At 36.8% G+C, this 12,607-nt stretch overlaps 1 protein-coding gene across 5 annotated transcripts in view; it reads left to right on the forward strand.

Moving 5' to 3' along the window:
- The first annotated feature begins 902 nt into the window (after nucleotides 1-902).
- The window catches only part of si:ch73-181d5.4 (death-inducer obliterator 1), a 48,781-nt gene continuing 37,076 nt past the window's right edge, over nucleotides 903-12,607 (forward strand). For 3 of the 5 annotated variants that reach the window (XM_051660402.1, XM_051660405.1, XM_051660404.1), the window contains exons 1-5: nucleotides 903-1,004; nucleotides 3,093-3,151; nucleotides 3,313-4,061; nucleotides 5,429-5,606; nucleotides 5,952-6,215. In XM_051660402.1, the coding sequence (XP_051516362.1) occupies nucleotides 3,313-4,061; nucleotides 5,429-5,606; nucleotides 5,952-6,215 (1,191 nt within the window). In that variant the 5' untranslated portion in view covers nucleotides 903-1,004; nucleotides 3,093-3,151. The other 2 variants (XM_051660403.1, XM_051660406.1) reach the window with 2 other exon arrangements.

A 12,607-nucleotide genomic window follows, 5' to 3' on the forward strand; every position in this document is an offset into this window, starting at 1 on the left:
ACTGAAATATTCTTCTAAAAATCTTCATTTGTGTTCTGCAGAAGAAATAAATTCATACACATCTGTGATGGCATGAGGGTGAGTAAATGATGAGAGAATTTTCATTTTTGGATGAACTATCCTTTTAAGCCAGGAGCGTGCAGCTGTGTGCACTTCGAAGGGGATGTGAATATGAAACACCTTACGCACAAGTGCGAAAAGAGCTAAATAAACTAATTGACTTCGCATTTTGACAGGGTTTAACGCTGAGTTATAGTTATAACCTACTGCAATTACTGATCAGCCATTTATCAGCCCTCATAAACCTTCCCACAACTGTTGCATCAGATAATTAGGAAAATAATTTATGCCCATTCTGTAGCTACTGTATGACAAAATGTGCCTAAATGTGCATTAGGCTATACATCCAGACACATACTACACATGACAGTGTGTAAGAAAAGGAATTTAAAACAATAAATAGAAGACAGAAATAAAATGTAACAAGTGAATCTGTAGAACCTTGTCAAGAAAATGTGCAGATCGTATTTTACCCCGAAATAAAAAAGATATTTTGAAAAATAAAATGAAGCATATTTTAGGGCTATTAAAAGTTTAAGTACTTCTCAAACATCTCAAATCAATCACAACGTCACATTCATAGACATTGCTGTTAGGACGCGCTCTAGAGATGCATTCCTGTATGTATTTCATCTGCATTCATAGTTAGAGTTTAAGGACCATAGAAGATATGCCCGTAAGGACAAGTTTAAGGACCATTAAGAGTCAGTGTGCATTGTTTTCATCATTTTAATTATAATTAAGAACATTTTCTCCTCGCGTTTTGTTGTCTCAGCATGCTGTTTGTCATCCAGTCCATTAGTGTCGCTGCTCGGTACCGGATCCCAGCACTGCGTTGCGTCTTTCCCGCCGCCGCGTCCTTCAGCGCGTCACGCCCTCATGGACAAAACGGAAGAAATACTCACTGTTTGTTTGTTTGAATGCTGTTGATATGAATAATTGGAGTAAGTTTATTTACAGGAATGAAAGTGTGCGAGTGAATGCTGTGTGCAGATATTGAGCTGTGTGAACTGAGCATGCGCGAAGCGTGAGTGTCATTATGAAGACTGTTCACAGATTAGCACCTGCGCTAACTCGCACTCATACTGCGTCGTTTATTATCGTGAAAGAAAGGTTTTTTGTGTGTGTGTTGAGCTGTCTGTTATACATGAGGTTATAATGCGCTGTTTAGATCATAGTGTTTGTGAATTTAGATTTTTACACTCACGTGCGAGCGTTTTATTCAGCAATAATCTGCTGTAGGTTTGATTGTTCATGTCTTGTGGAAATCGTAATGTTTAAATTAAGGTCATTTTGATCAGTTAGATTCTAAGTTTGATTGAAGTTCATGACCCTAGTCTCTTTTCTTTAGATTTGATAATAAGGTAAAATCTCCCTTTCAGTGGCACATATGACACAACATTACAGCTTGTTTACCATGAGAAGAGCTTTACAATGTGTTTCATAATTCTTGTTTTTAAATTACTCTATTTTACAGTTCACAAGCTGTGATACTAATATTTCCAGCCCTGTAATGATTCATTCAGTAGTGTACTGACTGCTGAGTGTAAATGTGGAGTATTAACGAAGATGCTGACTGTTGATGTGGTTGTTAAAAACAGGGATGCTATTTTGAAGGTTCAAGGTTATCTTTATTATACCCAAGGGGCAATTTGTTGTACAGACAGCATTAACGACACACAACCATCAGACGAACAATAATAAATAGACAATAAATACAACAGGGAAAGAAAATAATACTAATTACGAGACCAATAAACATTAATTACAACATAAGAATCAAGTTGATTTATTTAAAAAACCAGTGGCAGCTGGGACAAAATACTTTTTAAGTCTACTTGTCCTACATGTTGGCAGATTAAGCAGCTTAAACTCCTTAAACAGGGAGTGGCTTGAATCAGCCAGAATTGACTGGACCTTTTTCACTGACCAATCATGCAAGGTCCTGCCTGAAATTTTGCTGCACACTTTAACGATACCCTTCAATCAATTTTTATTTTTGAGATTGAGTGACCCATACCAGCTGATAAAAGAAAACGTAAGTGTTTAATGTTAATGATCATACAGACGTACCTTCTTTAGTATTGAATTCAAGAAGCTCAGAAAATTATGTTTGGGTTTCACAGTATTAATGATGCACACTATTTGTTACACAACAATGAATTACATTGGGGTTAATATTTACAAACTGCAGTGCTCAACACTTCAGCAACGTATTTTTATGTATGCCAGAAAAATACTTTGTGTTATTATTTATATATATAATTTTTTTTTAAATAAATGGATAAATAAAAACAGATTTAAAGGTTTTTACCTTGCAATATTAGCTAGAAATTGTACTATATAATGTAAGAAAGACCATGACAAATATTATAAAGTCAAACTTTTGTCACACTTTTGCTGGAAAACAACAACATTAGATGCAAAACTTTAAACTACTAATTAGTTTGTGACTTTCAAACCATTCTTTCTGATTTTTCCAAGACTATCACAAATCATTATTGCAGTTTTTACAAAACCTTATCTATGTTAGCCAATGAGTTAACTTTAATCTGTGACATGTTTAAACCAGCACAATTTGCAACAACCATATTCAAATTATAACAGAAAACCAAATGTTTTAAGTTTGCAAGACATAAAAAAACTTTGAGCCCTGAAACTGTACAGCAACGTTTCAGACATTCATAGTCAAAAAGGTTAATATGGCTTAAGGAATAATGTACAGTTAGTCTGTCACTATTGTGGAAAAAAAAAACCTGTCAAAGTGATCAGGACCACGACATGAAGCAGATAGTGACCGGCTGACTGTACGTTATCCTGCTTATTGCATGACAACTGACTAAATAATTAAATGGACATGAAATTTTGATATGTGTTTTTAATATGTGAGAAGAACGAGAATGTGGAAAGGTACGTGAGACATGAAACCATATAACATTGGAAATAGGTTTCCTGGGACAACAGTTATACAGTGAGTTTAGCGGTCATAATTAAATACAAAATAATATTGTGCTATGTAATACTATCTGCAGGCACTGTGCTGAAATAAGAGACTGGAGAATCCTGAAAAACTACAGTAAAAACACAAGAGGTACAAACAGTTCTTTTTTAATTACTTAACAGTTGAAATTATGTTGCCATTTGAAATGTGTAATTAGCAAGAGTTAACTTGTTTTAGCTGTTGTTTAAGTGACTCAGTTGTAGTGAAGGAATCATTTAAACATGTTTTTCATGTTGTCTTTGCTGAGTAAGATGGAGGAGGAAGCTTCCAAGGAGACGGTGAAAACCTGGGGCTTCCGCAGGAGCACCATCGCCAGACGAGAATTTTTGGAAGCTGTTGGCTCCGTGGACAGCATCCCTCCTCCCGCCCCAAGTCACAGCGCTCAGGGTCGAGGGCGGGGGCGTGGCCGGGGCAAACAGACTGCAGCCTCTAAAAGAGGCCGTGGGGGTCGCGGGCGTGCGCTGGCGCCCGTGCTCACACCCGCTGATGAGAAGTTCAGCACTGAAGATGAAGCTATGGAAGCCGACAATGCGCTGCAGGGTGTTGTGGCGGAGCTGAAATCAGGCGAGGAGTCTCTGAGTGAGGGAATCGTATCAGATCAAGTCAAAGACAGCGATGATCTCACTCTCAGAGAGATTCGGAAGCGCGCTGTAGCTCGGCGACTGGAAGAACTCAAACACGGAGGTCATGATGGTGTGAACTCTGAAGATACAGATGTAGGGACGCGACTACTGTTGGAACAAGATCATGTGAACGTGTTAGATACCACAGAAGACACATCAGGAGGAAACATGTTTTCTTCCACAGCTGGACAGGCATGTGGAGATTCAGTTGCTGTCACAGGAGCTCGGAAAGCTGTTGGAGGTGCCAGAAGAGCTGAACGAGTGAAGACAGATGGTGAGTTTGCAGAGGAAAAGCGTGAGACTGAGGAAGAGGAGGAGAGTAAGAGGATGGATCAGGATGCTGTCTGCAGTATATGTCAACAAACACACAATAACAGGTGAGCGTCAGAGGTCAGTTGGGTTTGGTGAATTTTTGATATGTTTGCGTATTCAAAACAACATTCAGTAATAAAGAAATAAATTGAGCAGTGAGTGTTTTTTTTCTTGTCAGTATTGTTAAATGACATAATGGACAGCAACAGGTATAATAGTCCTAATTTTCATGATCCAGTATTTCGAGACATATTTTTGCCCCACATATTCAAGACAGTCCGACTGTTTTCATGATTAACGTGCTTTTTGACGAAGCATTTGACTGGTCACATCATGCGCAGCTGCATAATCGCAATGTGCAAGCGAGCACTAATGCAAATATGCAAGCGAGCACTAATGCAAATATGCGTACGTACATGGGAAAGTGGTCTAATTTGTTGTGTTTTTGACATCCCTAAACCAAATTTTTTCCCCAGAAAGTTTTCAGAAATCAATATGTTGGGTTAAGCCCCCTTAAAAGGATAGTTCACCCAAAAATGAAAATTCTCTCATGATTTTCTCACCCTCAAGCCATCCCAGATGTGTATGACTTTCTTTCTTCTCAGAACACAAATGAAGATTTTTAGAAGAATATCTCATCTCTGTAGGTCCATACAATGCAAGTGAATGGTGACCAGAACTTTGAAGTTCCATAAAGCACATAAAGGCAGCATAAAAGTAAGCCATTTGACTCCAATGGTTTAATCCATGCCTTCAGAAGTGATATGATAGGTATGGGTGAGAAACAGATCCATATGACAGGGAGGAGAATTTATGATTAAAAAATTACTTAAATATTGATCTGGGTGAGAAAATCATGAGAGAATCTTCATTTTTGGGTGAACTAATTCTTTAAACAGAGTCAATAATCACCCATGATTCATTTAAAATTTTCAGGCTGCCAGCTATAATTCTTTGGAAAAGTAAGAAATAATAAGTCTTAAATAGTAAAAATAAATGTAATCCTAAATAGTCCAAGACTTTGCCCATTTTTGAATAAATAAATAAATAAACTATAGTACAGTACAGAAAACAATACTAAACTAAATAGTAACTAAATCTTCTCAGTAAAACAAGCAGCATTAGATTTGAACGGAACACTGATATTTAAATGTCATTCTACAAATGAAATGCTGCTTCAAAGTTTGTTGTTGTCATGTACTCTTTCATTATGACCTCTGGTATAGGGGTTGGTAGCTACTGACTTAAAATTATAGTTCACCCAAAAATGAAAGTTGTCACCATTTTCTCACCCTCATGTCATTCCAAACACATTTGACTTTCTCTCTTCCATGAAATACACAAGGAGATATTTTGGAGAAACTGTTTAAACAGTTTCAGGGTTTTTCTGTCTTACTCAGATCACTCAGTCAATAACTGCTCTCTCTGTTAGGTCAATGATCTGCTGTGACTCTTGTCGAGAGTGGTGTCACACTGACTGTGTTGGCATCACTGAAGCTCATGATCATTTCCTGCAGAAGAGTGGAAAACAATACATGTGTCCCTCATGCTCTGAAGACCACATCACCAGGAAGATTAAAAGCACTAGCAGAATCACCATATTTCATGCGGTAAAACGGTTTTATTGCGGTTTTAAGCATGTCATCTGTCCATTTTCACTTATTAGCATAAATGTAGGATACACAGGATACAGTCTAGATCCAGATGAGTTGTGTGTATACGTATTCTTTCTTTCAGTCTTTCTTGCTCACCATATTCAATTAAGACTGCAAACTCCTAACTAGCTGAAATACTGGTGCCAGTTCCCAACATTTTTGATACTTTGCATATTTTGAATATAAGCATTTTTATTGTACACATTCTAATTGAAGAAAACAAATAACTTTCTTAGATTTTATTTATTTATGTTTATTTAATATTTTTATTGTTTTGTGAAATTGTGTGTTTTCTCTCAGGAGGAGATTGTGGTAGAATCATTGATGGAGGAGCAAAACACACGGGAGGAGGAGGTGAAGGTGGAGGAAAAGGAGCAGAAGATGGTGGATGAGAAGGTTGCTCTTCCTAGCTGTATTGGTCCGGGCTGCAGTAATGCTGCTCTGCCAGAGTCCGTGTACTGTGGTCATCAGTGTATTGTGCAGCATGCAGCAGCAGCAATGAAGAATCTCTCTGAACCCAAAACTGAGACTAAACCTACTGCTAAATCTGCTGAAATTATCAAGGTAAACATCATTTACTCTAAAACACATCTGTATCACTCTGATCTATGATGCCCAAAATGGGGCATTTTAGTGAGGATACATGTATTTGTTTCCCTTTGCTACATTATTAATACACCAATGTGTATTCCTATTTTTTCTTTTCTTTTTTTGGCTTAGAACAAACATAATAAAGTTACTGTGTACATGTGCAGGGTTTGTACAAATGAACTGACAAATGGGAATGGGGGATTTTGGGAGCGGGGTTGGAAAAACAATAATTACATATCGTAATATAGGAAGACTTAAATAAGCAGGAAAAATGCGTTGAATGTAGAGTTTTTTTTTATTGTTTAATCCTATAAACCTACCTGAAAAGGATTCTTCAATTGTGCAATTAAAGCTGCTCTAACTCATTTTTTCACTGTAGCACTCAAAATGTTTTGCACTTCCTGACAAAAATCACTGAAATAGATGTGAAGAAATCACATATTACTGTCAGTCATTCTGCATGTTTGGATTTGCGGACATGTCTTTGGAGGGTGGTCTAATTTAGTGGCCAAAAATAAATTTGAAAACAGCATTTTCGTTTTCAAAACGCTCTCCGTCCTCACTGCCATTTTCAAGCATTTTCCAAAAGTTGCTTGTGCACACTGAAGCGTAGGAAACTCTTAAATCCCCTTATTGCGACAGTAATTTTAAATATAGTCACCACTGGCGACAGTCGAGAATACTTTGTTTGTGCTCATAAGTGGTTTTGGCAGAAAACATCTTTTAATTATAAATTTTTTTTATTACATCTTTAGATCATGCACCAGTGTGTCTTTTATGCGGCTTTTTACCCTTTCTGACGAGAGACTCGCTGCATGCAACAGCAAACACAACACGAGTCGTGTCTGATTCACTGACCAATGACTCTTTTGAACTGGGTATTTTTTAATGAATTTGCCAGAAAGATTCACGAAACAGGTTTGAACCCTGAAGCTAAGGTTAACAGTGAATCAGAGTCACTTTCTCAGTGAAACTGCAGTATGCCCCAACTGCCTCAATGAGTGACAGTGACTTCTTGGTAACTATGCTATGGTTAGCACAGCAATTACTCAAAGAGAACAATAAATATAATGCACCACACATTCCTCATCCTAAGATCAAGCTAAACTATTCACGATAACGGTAAACCCTAAAACTCACACATAACAGAAACTCTTCTAAATCTCAACATAACAAAACGCATAAAACAAAACACACAAAAACACATAAAATAACACTTTAATTTAAATTAGGGATGTCCTGATACCGATACTGGTATCGGAATTGGGTCCGATACTCGTACTCGTAAAAAGGCTCTGATACCAAAACCGATACCACCTGACGAATGTCAATGCGTAAGCTTACAGTGCACAAATTAAATCCATGATATATCCTAGAGTTATTATTAAACAGCATTTATAATGAAATAAATATATAATCTGCATGTGCACATGCAGTTAGTTGATTTAATTGCTGCCTTTAGCAGTTTAAATTCAAAAGTAAGTTCCATTTTAATAGACAAAAATATGACAGAAATATATCACTACTCCATAGTTATGTATTATTTACTATAATAATAAAATAACAATTGTATTATATTAAGCAATACCTTACATCTGTGATGCTCTATTGTGCAGCTCTTTGTTTGACAGTTGTATTTTTGTATTATCTGTAAAAAAAACACACAAAAAAAAACACAATAATAAAAAAATAAAAGAAATTTAAATCAACAATGCATTCAAAAGATATAAAAACAGTTTTAATAAAAGGTATATATCAGAATAACTATTATAATAAGAACAAAAATAATATCTGCAAGCAGAAATGATCAGGGATAAGCCCTACAACTATTCAATATAAAATCAACTATAATGCTTGTCTAGGTGGGGATTCGAACCCAGGGCCTTTTTTGAACTACAATCTAGTGCATTAACACACTGTGCCACTCAGTTGTCATATGCACAGATGGCAAAGAGACAACCTGAGTTTAGAGTTGGCTCAAAAGTGGGGGTCATTTCGGTGAGGTTCGGTAGGGTCCATCCTAAGTCCAAGGTTCATGCAGTCCAAAGTTCTGCAGCTGTAGTTTGTCATCATCCTTCAGCGACATGTAGCAGTGGAGTCCGACACCAAGCAGGAACAGAGCTGGATCTGGCTGGCTCTGGTAACCTTGGGATATGAATCCCAAGGTTGAGACATGGAAACAAAAAAATGTATATTAGCATAGATGCCATTCAATTTTATGCAGAGTTATAGATCGTGATGGATGTTTCTGATTACGGCAGACCTAACTATAGCAGCCTAATTGTGAGTTGAAGGGTAAATTAGGTGTATGCCTGGCTGAATAGATGAGTCTTTAGTCTAGATTAAACTTGAGTGTGTCTGCATCCTGAACAGTGTCAGGACATTAATAACGTGAAAAATTACTGTTACAATTTGATTTTTTTTTTTTTTTTTTTTTTTTTCAGAACTTATTAAACTACTTCAAAGAGTTCTCATAAACAAATCCTCCATGTGCAGCAATGACAGCTTTGCAGATCCTTGGCATTCTAGCAGTCAGTTTGACATTTCACCCCACACTTCCTTTAGCACTTGCCATAGATGTGGCCGTCTTGTTGGGCACTTCTCACTAACCTTACAGTCTAGCTGATCCCACAAAAGCTCAATGGGGTTAAGATTCATAACATTCTTTTCCAATTATTTGTTGTCCAATGTCTGTGTTTCTTTGCCCACTCTAATCATTTCTTTTTGATTTTCTATTTCAAAAGTGCCTTTTTCTTTGCATTTCTTCTCATAAGGCCTGGACCCCTGAGTCTTCTCTTTACTGCTGTACATGAAACTGGTGTTGAGTGGGTAGAATTCAATGAAGCTGTCAGCTGAGGACATGTGAGGCGTCTCTTTCTCAAACTAGAGACTCTGATGTACTTATCCTCTTGTTTAGTTGTATCTGGGCCTTCCACATCTCATTCTGTCCTTGTAAGAGCCAGTTGTCCTTTGTCTTTGAAGGCTGTAATGTACACTTTTGTATGAAATCTTCATTTTTTTGGCAATTTCAAGCATTGTATAGCCTTCATTCCTCAAAACAATGATTGACTGGCAAGTTCCTAGAGAAAGCCATTTCTTTTTTTTGCCATATTGACCTTAAGACATGCCAGTCTATTGCATACAGTTGCAACTCAAAAACAATCACAAAGACAATGTTAAGCTTCATTTAATGAACCAAATAGCTTTCAGCTGTGTTTGATATAATGGCAAGTGATTTTCTAGTACCAAATTAGCAATTTAGAATGATTACTCAAGGATAAGGTGTTGGAGTGATGGCTGCTGTCTAGATTTGATCAAATGACTTTTTTCAAATAGTGATGATGCTGTTTTTTACATCAGTAATGTCCTGACTATACTTTGTGATCAGTTGAATGCCACTTTGGTGAATTAAAGTACCAATTTCCTTCTGAAACAGCAAAATCTATACATTAATCCAAACGTTTTGCCACCAGTGTATCCTTTTTTTTAATATATATATATCTGATGTTGTCATATTAAGCATTATTAGTTCAAAAGACTTAAATTTATATCCTGTCCTCTGAGTAACACCAAAAACTTCACTGTAAATTGTAGCAACACCTCCTCCTCGACCCTTCAGATGAGGCTCATGTTTATAACAGTAACCTGGGGGAGTGGATTCATTTAAACTAATATATTAATCTGGTTTAAGCCAGGTTTCAGTCAAACAGAGCACATCCAAACTATGATCTGAAATAATTTAATGTACAATTAGTGCTTTGGTAGAAAGAGATCTAATGTTTAGAAGCCCTACCTTTTATAAAATGTTTATCTTCAAAAATAATATGTATTTTTTTTTTCAAATTTGAACTTAATCAAATTTTTTCTAAATGTTTTAGTGAGAGTTTTGTGTTTGGTAGTTCAGGGAACAGACACAGTCTCTATATGATATCTAGGTCAGTGTTTCCCAACCTTTTTCTGTCACGGCACACTTTTTACCACTAAAAAATTATACGGCACACCACTATCCCACATAGGCTAACCATTGTCAATATTTTTCCTTTTCAATAACTTGTCCATGTTTTCTGTTTGTCTTAGTAGTGTGTTTACATGTAATGTTTGAAATTCGGCTATGCAAAAAAAAACAAAAAAAAAACAAGTCGCATAGGTAGGCTGTGCTGTGTGTGGTCACAGGCGGCAAGAGCGCTAAATGGGTAATGAAAAAACAACAAATTTGCTTCTTGTCTAATTTGTAGATTTGTTCTTGCAATGCCACAACAAATTACAGGGATGCAAACTCATAAGGGGCGAAAAAGGTAAGACAATCACTGGTCCACGAACATTTTCTCTGGGGATATATTTTTACAAGAATAAGCTAAAAGCACCAGTTCCAGCTATTTTAGTGATTCAAGTTTATTCAAGTTTACAACTGTGCAGAATTAGCTGCAAAATAAAGAGTATTTTGGTGAGTCTTGCTTCTGTTTCACAAATTTGTTCAATTTTATGAAATGATTAGTTCAGTGACCCCTTCTGGAAATGTCACTAGGTGGCGACAAATGAGTGTCTTATGTGCTATGAGTGAGTCAGTGAATCATTTCGAGTCATTCATGACCGAAATCTACCAAGAGACTTTACAGTGTTTAAGCATTAAAAGAACAAAGCAGATCTATAGTCTTCCTTCAGTCTGAGCATTATTTTTCATCCAAAAAGACAACAATAATAGTCTAATAATAGTGAGTTTCAATAACATCCTTACCTTTTCCTTTATTAAAATTTGCATGGCTACAAATCTACTGACTTCAGTATAAGAATTATAAACAAAGCAGATCAACGGTATCATTTTCCTACAGTAGCCTATTTAAACTGCTGAGCATGACTTTTATCAGAAAAGACCACAATAATAGACAAATAATAATTTTGAGTTTCAGTAATGTTCTTTCGTCATTGTAAAGCTCATTTCACAGGAGTTGAGTCGAGGTGTCGCATTGCCCTCCACATGACAAGAGTTGCAGAAAGCGTCACGGGGCGATTTTACGAGTTTGCCACTTAAAAAAGCGGGAGGTGTGCACAATAAACATTGAAAACGTATTTGGAAGAGAGAAAAAAAGCTTGCAGTTGCTTTGATAGCAGAAAGTAATAAAAGGACTTGTTTATGTTTAGGTCTAAGCTTTTTCTTGGTGAATTTAAATTAGTTCAATAACTGGGGTCTCTGATATTCATAAACGATAAGGTAATATTTAATTAAAAGAAATTATGAGACATTCAATGTCTGTCCACAAATTTGGACAGTTTTTAAATGTTTCTTTTTGCTTAGTACTCTCAAAGACATCATTGGTGAGTATTCTGCAACGCTGACGCGAGTCATGTGAAAGCCCCTTAACGTGTATAAATATCAGTCACTTTTGCACATAAATCATTGCTCTTCACAATCACAAAAGTGACTGATTATGGTTTCAAAATGGTGAATTTCTCTGAAAGGTGAGGAGTTTGGGTCCCTGAAATTAGAATTTTGTTTCATGCATTTATTTATTTTGTGGAATTTGATAATTTTTCACGGCACACCTGACAAGTGTGCCGCGGCGCAGTGGTTGGGAAACACTGATCTAGGTGATACAGTCTCTATGTGTTATAGTTTATGTGAGCTGTGTGACATCGCAAGGCAGCTAGCAGATGTTCGGATTAACCAGTTTGTCTGCTTCCTGACCTGGGCCCCAGTTAGGCAGATACTATCATTATTAAGACTTTGAGCCAAATTACTAGAGAGGAGAGCGGCACATTCCCTGGAGGGATGGAGTCCGTCTCTCTTTAGCAGGTCAGGTCTACCCCAAAAACTCTTCCAATTGTCTATAAATCCTATGCTATTCTCCAGACATCACTCAGACATCCAGCCATTCAGTGACACTAATCTACTATAAACCTCGTAACCACGACAATCAGGGAGGGGGCCAGAGCATATTACAGTTTCTGACATAATTTTTGCAAGTTCACACACCTCTTTAACATTATCTCTAGTGATTTTCGAGACGCAATTTAGCATGATTACTCAAGGATAAGGTGTTGGAGTGATGGCTGCTGGAAATGGGGCCTGTCTAGGTTTGATCAAAAATGACTTTTTTTCAGATAGTGATGGTGCTGTTTTTTACATCAGTAATGTCCTGACTATACTTTGTGATCAGTTGAATGCCACTTTGGTGTGTTAAAGTACCAGTTTCCTTCCGAAACATCTAAATCTGTACATTATTACAAAATTTTGGCCGCAAGTATATGGACGGTTCTATGGGCTGCCATAGACTCCTATTGGGAGGAAGAATAGTAATAATAATAACGGGTACAATAGGTGCCATAGCACCTTCGGTGCTTGGCCCCTAATAAATAAGCCTAATAAA

Source organism: Myxocyprinus asiaticus, chromosome 28 (assembly GCF_019703515.2).
Source record: "Myxocyprinus asiaticus isolate MX2 ecotype Aquarium Trade chromosome 28, UBuf_Myxa_2, whole genome shotgun sequence".
Lineage (NCBI taxonomy): Eukaryota > Metazoa > Chordata > Actinopteri > Cypriniformes > Catostomidae > Myxocyprinus > Myxocyprinus asiaticus.